The sequence below is a fragment of the Gavialis gangeticus genome, unplaced genomic scaffold (assembly GCF_001723915.1).
Source record: "Gavialis gangeticus isolate Ggan-Ray unplaced genomic scaffold, GavGan_comp1, whole genome shotgun sequence".
NCBI lineage: Eukaryota > Metazoa > Chordata > Crocodylia > Gavialidae > Gavialis > Gavialis gangeticus.
Window position 1 is genome coordinate 99,272,231 of NW_017729024.1, and position 13,422 is coordinate 99,285,652.

At 41.4% G+C, this 13,422-nt stretch overlaps 1 protein-coding gene across 4 annotated transcripts in view; it reads left to right on the forward strand.

Annotated features, from left to right (window-relative positions):
• Positions 1–12,225, forward strand: part of TRPM6 (transient receptor potential cation channel subfamily M member 6) — a 135,536-nt gene extending 123,311 nt beyond the window's left edge. For all 4 annotated transcript variants that reach the window (XM_019517451.1, XM_019517448.1, XM_019517449.1 and 1 more), the window contains exons 36-39: positions 2,938–3,143; positions 5,403–5,454; positions 9,972–10,078; positions 11,079–12,225. In XM_019517451.1, coding sequence (XP_019372996.1) covers positions 2,938–3,143; positions 5,403–5,454; positions 9,972–10,078; positions 11,079–11,209 — 496 coding nt within the window. In that variant the 3' untranslated portion in view covers positions 11,210–12,225. The remainder of the gene's footprint in view (positions 1–2,937; positions 3,144–5,402; positions 5,455–9,971; positions 10,079–11,078) is intronic.
• Positions 12,226–13,422: the final 1,197 nt, after the last annotated feature.

Below are 13,422 nucleotides of genomic sequence, written 5' to 3' on the forward strand. Positions count from 1 at the left end.
GTGCAGTTCCAGTAGTCCACTGCTGAATTTGGTGGGTAGTCATCAACAGGATGAGACATGGTGTGTGTTTTGCCACGACTACAGCCTGGGTTGTTACAAGACCACAATGGTGGAGGTTGGCCATGCAGAAACCTGGCCTTTCTGGAACCTATTCAGCAAGACCCCTGATGGTGTGGCAGTGATCTGCAGTAGACCTGTGCCTTAATATTGCAATCTTTCTTTTCCTTTATCTTCACTCAGATGCACTCTGCAGTTCAGATGTCTCCCTACCTCTTGGATGTCAGAATGAGCATTTCTATACCTGAGGTTCAATGTTTTTCCTTCCATATATTCTTCCAGAATAAACCATACTGCTTTTGATATTCAAGTCATGAAAGTTATGTCACCATGTTTCTGGAATTTAGTTGCTATCAATTTAGTTACTGTTTAGCCAGTTTAGTTACTATTTTCTTTGCATACTATGTTTTACAGTTCATCTTGCTTCTTTCCTATACTCTTTGCATCAAAGACTACCCAGTTATTTTTCCTCTTGCATCCCAATGATAGTTTCCCTTGCCCTTTCCAGGATTTAATCCCTTATTTTCCAGTCCTCATCTCTTGTTCAGTGGGCAGTGAATGTTTTTTGCAATTTTCCATTAAACCTATATTAAAGTTATTAGGAGTCCTTCCATTATCTTCAATGGCCATGAATCTGTACTAAGGTACTATTCTTAGCCCACAAGAGGCCAAGGAGCAAATGGCCTGTTCTGCTAGCTACATCATTATCTAGCAGAATATACAACATTAGAAACATTTCGCCCCCCTATTTCTACAGAGATGCCTTAACTAAGCCTTGAAGTAGCAAATGCTGTTTCTTCAATTAATTTTAAGGATTTCAGACTTCTTACTTAGAGACTGGCAGGAATACTTCAGAGTATGCTGCTTCTCCACCAACATTCCAGTGCACAGAAGTGCTTTGTATTGAGATCATTCCCTGAACCATCAGCTTTAGCAGGTGGCTAGCAGCTTCAGTAGTACTTCTCAGGCATGATTCCTTCTATTTACTGGGTGCGTCAACACAAGACATTTTACCACACAATGGACTAATTGACTGTGCGGTAAAGCATCATCTCCTACATGTACAGATGCTTACTGCACAGTCACTTAGTCTACTGTATGGTTTATTTGCTACCTGCCAAGTGCCTCTCGCACCCAGTGCCTTGGCTGCCACTGCTGAGTATGCGGTTCACTTGGGGCCTTGGTGGGTGGGGGCAGTCACTGTTGCTGCTGCCGCAGCTGGCACTTTCACTGTGCCTCCTCCGCCCAGGCTTCATGGAAGAACTCCACTGGGGCCTCACAGATGTTACACAGCACACAGGCTGTGATGATGACCTAGGGACTGTTGGCCTTGGCGACCTTGAGGTGGGCAGTGAGGGTGCACCAGTGTTCCTTCAGGTAGCTGAAGGTGCACTCCACTAGTTCATAGGTCCAGCCCATGCACCTGTTGAAATGTCCAGCTGGCTGGTGTAGGCCTGCCAAGGGAGGAGCAGGTAGGCAGGGTTGAGGAAGGTGGGACCATAATCTTGCCCAGCTGGTGAGACACAACTGGTGCAAAGCATCTGCTCTCCACCAGGGCTGGCAGGGCAAAGTTGCAGAAGACATGGGCAATGTGGGCACTGCCAAACCAGATAGTGCTTATGTTGGTAAGACACTTTAGTGGCCAACAACGGCCTGCAGCATGACAGATTGAATGCCCCATCAGCTATCGTAGGGGTGGTTGCCACAGGGCTGGCAGGTGACTGAGATGTGGGTCCTGTCCAGGGTTCTGGTGCACTGGGGGAAGGCCAGGGTGTAGAACCCTGCCACCACCTCCAGGAGGTTGTGCATCTGGAGCACGGTGTGCCACAGCATGTCCTGGAAGGCACTGTAGATCTCCAGGACCGCCTCTCCAGCAATTGCCTTGCCTATGCTGAAGAGGTGGATGAGGTAGTGCAGGCTGAAAGGTGTGACCAGCCTGAGCAGGGTGTTGGCCAGCTGGGTGTCTGCAGGGAGGGGCTGGTTCATGGCGGTGGCCTGCTGCTTCAGGTGTGGGCGGAGCTGATTGAGTTGCTCCTCAAAGGTGGTGTGCATCATGCGAAATAACTATGGCCACTGATCATCATCCCAGGTATGCTAGACAACATGCAGCCACCAGCCCTGGCTGGCCTGGCAGGCCTAGAGGCAATGGGGCTGGAGCCCCAGGAGCTCATGGATGTCACTGATGGTGGTGTCCATGTGTGCATTGTTAGCATCCCAGCCAGGGTCTGGGCAACAGCAGTGTGCTGACAGGAGACCTCAGACACTGCAGTGAGTCAGGCCACATGGCCATGCAGCATGGAGTGGCATGCAGGGCTGAGACTGACCTGGACCAGGCAATGGTCACCATGGTGGTGAAACGTGGTGAGCAGGAAGCAGGAGCCTGGGGCCATGGGTCATTGTTCCTGGGGTCTGGGGGTGGAGCAGCCATCACATGATGGGCACAGGCTCTGGTGACAAGTCACAGATGGTTGTGCCAGCATGATGCAGCCTGCTCCAGGCCCGAAAGGCATTTGGCCAGGGAGCACCATGCAGGGCTGGCTTTTAAAGAGGGCCCCTGGCTGCTGGCAGCTGTGGCCGGAGCCTCCAGCTCCCCCTTGCTGCTGCAGGGGGGTGATGCAGGGCTGGAGGAGCCCGGGAGCAGGCTACTGCCATAAGCAGCAACTCTGCTCCCAAATGGCTGCACATGTAGACACCTGCCCATGGCAGGTTTACTTCTCGGGAAATTACTGCAGAATAAACTCATATGTAGATGCACTCACTGTTACCTTCTACCATTAAGAATTGTCTGGGTTGATTGAAGGCTGTAGTCAGGGGAGCATTGTCCTGCGACTGTGAAGATACTCAATACCTTGTCCAGCTGACAGCATTTTTACCCCACAGGTTTCTGGAGGTTTTCTTATTATACTGCCATTCAGCCAATCAGTGGTTGACCATAGAGAAATACATGACGGGCAAGTTCCGCAAATACAATAATAACAATGGGGATGAGATTACTCCTGGTAATTTGCTGGAGGAGATGATGTTGGCCTTCTCTCACTGGACTTACGAGTATACCCGGGGGGAACTCCTTGTCCTGGATTTGCAAGGTAACCACCAGAACATGGTACATTACTTATTATAAAACATGGTAATATCCCTTAGAAAACTATGTTGAATTCAACTTAAAAAAGAGGGGCCACATTCTGTTCCCATGTATACACAAGTACATCTATAGTACCCCATGGACATGGTTGGAATTATACAGATAGAAACAGGCATCTACAGAGAGACTCTAGATTTACACAGGTGTAAACTGGAACAGAATTTGGACCCAGATCTCACATTTCGGTGTACAAATACCATGGAGTTAAACAGTGTATAGTAATGTTTCAATTGACTGCTAAGTATTAAAATATTGTAATCATAAAGCACTTTTATGAGACTTAAATGTTTGTAATAAAAATACATTTTTTGGAAAACTAAAAATTGTCAGTAACTGGCCTGATTTATTAATAAGTCTGTAGGTGGTTTAAGCAAGCCGCAGCTCTGGGAACTATTTCCATAGACCAGTTGTTCACCAAACAACATGTTGTGTGGTGGGATTGCTTTACAGCATGTGTGTAAAGGGAACGTAGTATATTTCAAAGTGATAAAACATTTGACACATACAGAAGATGAACAGCTCCCATCAAGCAGTATAAACACCATTGTTTGTCAGTTATGTCAAGGGAAAAGTGTACTAGTAGACAGAGGTTTAGCATATTTACATTTTACAGCATTCAGAAGCTGTGAATTACAATGAGATATGCTTGCCATGCAAAATAAAACCTATAATTCCACGCTTGCCTTCATTTGATTTCAGCTCCAATAAGGATATGTCTATTCAACTACTTACGTCTGCCCTAGGCCCTTACACCCAACCATCCACTCTTATTGGAATACCAAGAGGATCAAGATATCTAGACATGAATTTTATACAATTTATTATAATACATGCTATATTAATAATAATCTATAGTCATTGGGGTGTGTTGCAGTTCTTTGGATGCTTTAGCATACTGAGAGCCCAACAGTCACTTTATTGTTATCTGTATACCCAAGTCCATCACAAATCTTGAACTCATCACTAGTGGACTAAAATTACTTCCATAAACAACAAAAAATATAAATTTCTTTCAGACCAAAAGCCCAATCATTTTATCAGATATAAAACAATCACCCTTTTTGTCAGCATGTACAGATATGTTTTATGATCTACAGTGCAAATGGATAATTATATTAGCTATGATGTCATGACAGGCTACATAAAAATGGAGGTTTAGGTTGGATATTAGGAAAAACTTTCTTGCTAGGAGAGTGTGAAGCACTGGAAAAAGTTGACTAGAGAGGTGGTAGAATCTCAATACTTGGAGATTTTTAAGGCCTGGCTTGACAAAGTCCTGGCTGCAGTGATCTAATTGGGGATGGTCCTACTTTGAGCAGGGGTTTGGATTAGATGACTCCTGAGGTCCCTTCTAACCTTAATTTTCTATGATTCTGTGATTCTGTATTTGCTGTTCTAGGAGAAATGCTCCTAGGAGTAATTTAATCCTGGTTGTTTCCAAGTTATTTTTCTCCTAGGAGCAGCCATTTTTACCCTGGGCAAAAAATAAAAATAAAAAAAGCTTGAACCACATATGCTTGTGGTTTCTCTTGGGAAAGTAGCAATTCTTCCAGGAGCAACTAAAGGTCTGTACTGGGCCATGGTAAAATCCCATACATCCCAGTATAACATCAATTTAAGGAAAGGAACCACAAAAGAGTCTTTTCCTATGTGGTATTGATTGGATTTACTTATCTGACCCTCCCTCTACAAGCACCACTAGAAAGCTAGGGGGCAAAAAGGGCCCAAGCATCCTTATGCTACCTTATGATACCTAAATGAAGGGACATATTCTGATGCATTTTCTTTCTTTGAGTAACACATTTCTCAAGTACTAGGCATATTGAAATTAATAGGATTTTGCTTATGGATAACTTACTTTTTCCATCCTAAAAATAGCCTCATTTTTCTGTAGTTGCATCAGTTTATCCAGGACTTTGTTAATGGTGTCTTAAGATGTAGTCATTTGGGCAAGCCTTGAGTCCAACCATACGTACACAACACATTAGGAGCATTTAATATCAAGAACCCAGTGAGCATACTAAATGCTTTGAAGTTTAATTTTCATAGGCATGGCATTGTCTAAAAAGATCTCTTGGCCACTGCAAGTGCAACACTTTTATGATCTACAGTGCAAATGGATAATTTATATTAGTTATGATTTCATGACAGGCTACATAAAAATAATCTTGTCTTGTAACACACCCTGTTGATTTTATTGTAGGTGTTGGGGAAAATCTTACCGATCCATCTGTTATTAAACCTGACCACAAGCGGTAAGTTTGCTATTATGTAAGAGGTTCACTTTAGATGATTTGTAGATAATGATACATTTTTGGAAATTGTAACCTTCTAAATAAGAGATCTTGATTTCTTAGTGATGAGCTAAATATTTGATTTGTGCATAGTGGTTTTTTTTTCTTTGATGATTATACAAGTCTGTGGAGCCTAGGGAAATCAGAAGAGTGGACACATGAGATGTCTGGTTTCTGCCCTTACCAACGAGTCTGATGATAATGCTTTTAGATTGTTTTCACTTTGTGAACATTTACTCTGATTGTCATGGGGAGACACTTAATCCTACATGAAGGCCCACTGAAGTCTTAGGCTGGGAAGTGTGCTGCACAGATCTGAGCGCAGGATTGGGGCCAATACCTAGTTAGATGCCACAGTAACCTAAGTAATAGGTAAATATCATTAGCCTCATTTCACTTGAGGGGATGCAGAATTTTAGATATATTAAATGACCTGATTGGATCATAGAGCAAGTCCATTTTAGAACCAGGATTAAAATTCTTACCCTGTTACTCTGGGATGCTTAGCATTATAACATTCATATAACTTGAATCATTAGTAAGCAATAAACAAACACCCATGCAATAGTAGCTATCACTTTTAACAGCAAATGAATGGTTACCAATTATATAATGTTGATTATTGTCATGGCAGGCAAATTATGCTAGGCACCTCCCAGTAAAGTTAAAAAAACCCCCAAAAAACCCCAAACCATGGCCTAAACAGCTTGCACAATTCATCAAAGTACGTGCATGTTTGACAAAATGGTAGGAAGCATGTTAACACAATAATAACATTGTGTTACTTGGTACAGTGTGTGGAGCAAACTTACTTTATAATATGAATACAAATGAATAATGGACCATTTCATATGACTGAAGTGAATGATGTTTTCACATTGACCTCAGTGGAAGTAAGATTGGGGCCTAAATATATTTTTTCAGGTTTGATATATAAATTTATGCTTATCATGCCACAATACTCTACCTTGGCAATTCACTCAACCTGCTGTTTACTTTTTGTTTGCTCTTTTCTCAAACATGGAAAATACTTAATCCTCAAGCATGTGTCCATGACCATCTTAACACCAATTACCAGCTTTTCACCTCAGCTTAATAAAAGCAGGTTGTTCAGCTTATTATTTAAGAAACCCCCCAAACCCTTTTTTTCCTTTGTCATCTTCAAAAATATTTCTGTATTCAATGTTCTAATTAAAAAGCAGACACCAGTTAATGAAGTAAACCACAGCTTGATTTTCATATGGTAGGGGAGATCCTCAAGAACTGCAAATTCCAGAATGGTATTTTGACTTGGTGATCTGGGAGAATATGACAAGGATGCCACAGATGGAGCCTGTATGCAGCTGGCAGCATACTTGTACACAGGGATAATCCCCAAGGCATGCTTCCTTAACAAAAATCTTTCAAATGCGCTGTCTTAACTTACTCTCTCATTCAACCACCAGGGAAAATTTGTGGCAGTATGAAGTTCTACTTTATGTTTTGATAACTTATTTAACCGAAAGTCATGTGCTGCTTCGAAACCTGCTACATAGAGGCATGGCTTTGAGCTCACTTTAGCTTAGATATCCAGAAGCGAGTGGGTATCCTCTGACTGATGGGGTGCTGATACATATTTTAAAACTACTTTTATTATTTATGTTTTGTTTCTTTGGTTCCACTGATTCAAGGATTCATTGGTAAGGTAATTTATGTGAGAATCAAGTTGTTATCTTGCAGTGGGTCTTTTCTTTCATGCACTCTTATATGCTACCTTGAAATGGACTTTTTAATACCGTAACCTACTCTCTGGCGCCTGTGATCATGTAGTGCTATATATCAGAACACGTTAGTAGTTTATATGTACTAATGCAGTGCTGAAAGTACAGAACTCTTTGGGAAGGGTCTACATTGGCTTAAACTCATAGCCAGATCCTCATCTGGTATAAATCAATATAGTATCTCTGACTCTGGTAGAATTATGTTGATCAACACCAACTCAGGTTCTGTCTCATTAGGTGTGCAGGGTGGAAACCTGCAGTTAGGATTTAGGCCAAGACAGCTGAGTCTTCACTGAGTTTCCTTGAGCAGTAAAGTGCCCAGACAATTTCAAGCCAGCTCACTACTGAGAGCTAGAGGTCAATAGACTAGTTTTAAATAGTCCATGTCAGACAAAAATCAAGTGGGTAGCAAGCCTTCTTTTTGACATTTAGCATACCTTCACTGTAATCATTTTATTTCTCTCCAAGGGAGACTGGAATGTATTATACATATAGAAAATTTGCTTTTTTGCCAGTCTCAGTTGCCAGTCTTAGTTCCTTTTCTTGGAGGTGACATATTTTTGAGTGGGGAGTAAAGGTATATTTGTGAAAGTTAAATTGCATTTCAGAGCTATAATTGATTTCAAATCTTAAAATGTGTTTTAAATCTGCATGTCATTAAAATAAAATATCAGCCTTCATAACGTTTTTTTTGGAAGTTTTTTCTTGGGTGCCATCTTCCATGATGTCTAGAATGTCAAATTCTGGATGATAATGGCAGAGCAGTATTAAAATTAATGAACACTGATCTTTCAGACTATGTTAAGGATCTGCTGTAATTATACAGTATTTCTAATAAACGTATGGTTTCTTTTGCTTCAGTTTGTTACTGTGTCAGTTTCATCCCCAAAATGTTGTAAGCTTCTACAAATGAATTCCTTAGTAACACTGTTGAATTGCTCATGGAGTGTACATGCCCAGAAATGAGTACAATAGGAAGCAGGTAAATGAAGGGCTTTTTAAAACCACAGTGGGAACATCTGCATGTGCTATTACTGCACACGAATAAACTCCGGAGCTTATTGCTTTGGAGTTTATTCCTTCTGGTTGCGCTATTTGAACGTGTGCCTGAGAGCAGTTAACTCTGGAGCAATAAGCTCCAGAGTTTATTTGTTTGTAGCATGTAGAGCCAAGTCAGAGCAGTCCAAGCTGGCCAGGGACAGCCCAGGGATGCTCCAACATGGCTCAGTGTCCTGTGGAGGGGCTGGCTGGGGCACGAAGGAGCTTCAGCGTGGGGATAGCTGGCAGGCAGCACCCTTCTACCCCAGCCAGCAGGGGCAGCATCTACACATGTGCTGCTGTGCACAAAAAAATCTCTGCAGCAGGGTCATACTACCCTCCTGTGGAGTTTAGTGGTTTTGTGTGCACTAATAGGAGCACAGATGTAGATGCTGAGACATTTACTCCATGGTTAGTCAACTGTGCAATAAACATCTCGTGTAGATGCACCCAAAGTGAGGTATTCCTGTTCTTTGCAGTCTTATGCTTTTAGAAGGTGCTGATAAGATCCTGTTTATTTGAGGAAACTTGTTTTGGTTTGAACACAGGAACAGCTTGTTGACATAGTCTGTTCAAAATATGGGTTCAAATCCTAATGAAATGCTTAGTTTCTACCCCTAAAAACCCTTATGGCCATGTCCCCATGAGCAGGACTGTGCAGGTGATGTGTGGGGAAAACAGCAGTGGCACAAATTCACACCATTGCTTTTTGCACCAGCACATGCCCCTGCACATTGGGTTAGCATAGGAGAAAATGCTCTGGGTGGGGCTGGGGAGATTGGGGCCAGCACCTGAGCTGGCCCTAGCATCCTTACCTGCGGTCCTGGAGGCCTCCCATGGCTCCAGCAGTGGTGATCCAGGCATGTGGAGCTTGGGTGGGAGTTGGAGTGTGGTTCTGGCTGGCCAGGCTCCTGTTTTGGGTGGCGCATGTTACAGCCATGTGTGCTGTCCTGCTTTCTTCCTGCAAACTTTTTTTGATACTGGGTTTCCCAGTATCTACGTTTAGCTCTACATTGCAAATATGCAGCTCAGAGAACCAAATCACACGCACAGGGTACATTTTGCAGTGCCACAAAATACAAGTGTATGCTCTTGTGGATGTGGCCTATGTATCCATTCATTCTGTGAGCATCATATCCTTGATGCAGCACAACCTGTGTGACAGGAGATGATGGAAGAAAGGCTGCTCCAGGAGCCTTTACTACCTGAATATCATAAAGCCAAACTCTGCCAAAAGTGTTTTTTTGGGACTCAGTGAATCTACCAGGGATTTCTAAAGTGAAAAACGGAACATAGTGGCCAAAGTTAACACTATACCTCTGAAATTGTGTTATAGCTACTAAGTACAGTTGGTGCTCTTTATTAAGATAGGTAGAAGAAAGCTCTCTTCATGTATCTCTGCTGATCTCTCTAGCCCAAAGCTAAGTAAATTTCATGGTGCACAGGATATAACCCTATCTATTTACAAGTATTCAACCGTAGTTTGTCGTGATATGTAGACTATATCTTACTGAATATTTTACCCCTAATGCAATCCCACTGTAATCAAAAGAGTAAAATACAAACTTTTTATTCTAGATTTGCAAACTTTTCATTTCTTTAAGCTTACAGTGTTCCTCATGGGATAGCACAAAAGAAGTACTTGAGCTCACTGGTATGATGTTATTTTGTTTCTTTTAGATCTGGAGGCATGGTATTTGGACCGGCAAACCTAGGAGAAGTTGCAATTAAAAACTTCATTGCAAAGCACCACTGCAACTCCTGCTGCAGGAAACTTAAACTTGCCGGTATGCACAGTAGAATTTTACTGTTTTGAGCAAACATTTACTAGGAAGCTGTTTTATCTTATTTCTAGTCCTTGTGTATTATTTTCCTATTAGCAAGTTAAAGGCCTTAGGGCTCTAAAGAGTTGTGATCAGCACTAACAATGATCTTTTTCCTGGGGAAAGCTGCCACTGCTGACATGGAGCTGCTTTTCCATTCAGAGGTTTGGTAAAGTGGTACTGTACTGATCTCCACTGTTTCTTTTGCACAGCAATCTTTTCCAGATTGGAAGCTGTCAGTCAAAGATCTTGGGTGTATAATATAAGCATCTACCATTAAATACTCATTGAATTATTTCCTTCTTCAGGTAAAGTAATATAAAAAAATAATTCCCGGGGGATCAATACGGTTAGCCACTGCAATAATTTTTACTGTTGAAATAAGGATCTGTGAAACACTATAAAAATCAGCAATGCATTGGCCTGTGGAGATCTCACTATGATTTTTTCTCAGTCCGTAGATGTTGCCATTAACCAGGCTCTATACTTAATTGACTGACAAAAATAATTGCTGTTGTGGGTAAAATATGTAATGTAGTGGAGGGTGAATTGCTGTATCTATTTCTAATGAAAAGTACCTTGATTTTAATGACCATATTAAGTTCAATAGCAGCCTAAGTCTGAATCAGAGGTTTCAGTGTTATCTTTTGGGTAGCTTGCCTCTGCGGCAGGTGTAATTTGAAAGAAGGTATAAAATTGCCTAAGCACTTGAATAGACCAGGGATCATGCTACTTGGGGATTTCCCTGGGTCCTGATCATGGACCCACATGTTGCATCCTCCTCCAGCTATGGTGGGCCCTTGCCTAAGTGAAATCACGCTACTATAGTATTTCCTGTTTCCCCCATGCACAAAGAGTTAACATGCATCCTTATATTTGGGTTTGCCCTCTGTATATTTGTAAAACATTTGCTGCTTATATCGTTGATTTTGTTTTTCTCCCTTATTGCCTTCCTCACTCATAGATTTAAGGAGAAATGACTACACACCTGGAGGGCTCAATCCATCTTTCATAGCAGAGACAGACACAATTGCAAGAACAACTAAAGAGGATGGTGAAGACGATGAACCTCTGGAGTATTACACCCGATTGTGATGCAGGATATCTTCTGGTTTCCTGAACACGAGATAATTCTGACAGGACAAAATAAATAAGCATGAAATTTCTCCATGCTCAGAATTGGCGCATCTTAAGAACATGGGGACCACATTTCTTTTTCAAGAGAAACTTTAGTTATTCACCTTTAATAAACTAGTGTTTTTCATTCTGATACTAGTCAGTAAGTTGGCTGATAAAGGTGACTGTTTGGTTTCTTATGTACTTTTTGTTTTACAGTGCCTTATCTGAAAATCTGATAAAGCCAAATGCTAGTCGTTGAGGGGAAAAATGGGATTGATTTTTTTTTTTTAAATATATTTCCAGAGTACGAATTACATGATACTTATCTGCCTGGTATTTAATCTGCTCCCCACATTCAATAAAATAAAGTATGTGTGTGTAAATAGTTACTTATCAGATGCACAGTCTATGAATCTCCTTGCATTGGAAGATCTTAAGGAAATTAAGAAATTGTTGCCTTTTTCAATGACACTAAAGTGAACAGAAGTTCAGTTGATATAATGGATATTTGGGAAAGGTTTGCACTACATGATAAGAACCCACTTTTGCATTCCTTTCACAACCAGAAATCTCACTGAAGTTAAGCAATGGAGAAGTGGACCTGGACCACTAGTATAATAGAACTGCACTATTTTCCATTTTGTAATAGGTGGGAAAGTACATAATACTTTTTTACATCCTAAATGTTAGAACCTTTTACTTTAGTTTGGTCTTTCTTGAAAATATTATATCTTCAAAAACAGATCTCAGTTTAAATTTTAAGGTGCAGTAAAAACTTCAAAAGGCCAAATGAATAAATAGAATTTTTATTTTTGCTATTTAGTGAACATTGTAGATACAGGGCTTTTATCCCAGAGTTTGAATTAATAAGTTTATAGGTACATTTTCTTTTAGTTTTTTATTGAGATCCAAGATTAGACATGAATCCTACAGAGTCTTACGCAAGTTCCTAAATTTATGCACTGAGATTTCAGTGGAATTGCGTGAAGCACGAAAAATGACACGTGTGCATTGTTCTCTGATGGATCGGAACCTTGGTGAGTGGCATTAGATAAAAGGCCCACTACAATGCTGGACTTTGCAGTAGTCGATTTTTTTTCTATAGACATGTTAATGCTCAGAATGTCAAATGTTGAAGCATAAAACAATAAAAAAAAAAAAAAAAAAATGCTCAAGAAATTAATCCCAGATTCCTAGTTGTGGCCTGCACTGTATCATGTGGCTATTGTGGTCCTCTTTCCCACCCCCCTTGTATATCAGAAATGATCATGAAAAACAACTGTTTGAAATCTATGAAAAAAGGCAATGTAGTTTACTATGTGTAGGAACATTGCAATGTCCCTAGAATGTCATGGTCCACTGGATAGCGGAGTTACCTGGGATAAAATCTTGGTTCCAGTGAGGTCAATAGGAATATTTCACAAATGACTGTAGTAGGTCCAAGAGTTCCTGGAATCAGAAAATTTTGAAACTTGAGGCTTTCACTGCAAGCAATGGGAATACTCCCATTGATTTAACTGTTAGCTGTATTAGGCCCTTGTAGGGCTTCCATATTGGGCTCCCTTTGTAGAGCATGACATGATGGCGTATGTTTGTTTTGCTTAAAGTTATAAAATATTTGGGAGTCATGATATTGGCACTGGATTTGGACCCAGCACCTATACCTTTGTTCCGGGCAAACACAACCCTCAGACCGACCCCAACACTGGCCAGTAAATAGGTAAATTTATTGATACAGAGTGATAACAAAAAGCAACAATAGAAGCAATTCTATATCTACCAGTCCTAGGGCTGTCATCAGAGTCAAAGTACATCTGGTCAGGATGCAGGCTCCACTCTGAGGCTCTTTCTCGTGGGTGTCAGCAGTCTGGAGGTGTGATGCTGAGGCCTGCAGCCCCCCTCCAGTGGGGTGCATGAGGTGGGCTGCTGGTGTGTACCCTCTGCCCATGGCAGCCTTGGGGACCCTTCCCAGGAAACAGGGATGGGGATGGGAACCCCTCTTAAGAAAGAGAAGGAGGGACAGGGAGGGATGGGACAAAGAGAGGGACCCTTTGTTAATCTCAAATCTCTACTTTTGTATTCTCTTTCCCCCTTGATTTCTGATGACTCTTCATCTGTGGGTATCTTTGGTTGGTTGTCTCTCTGTGGTCACACGTCCATGTAGCCTTCTGGGCCTTCTCCTAATTTGA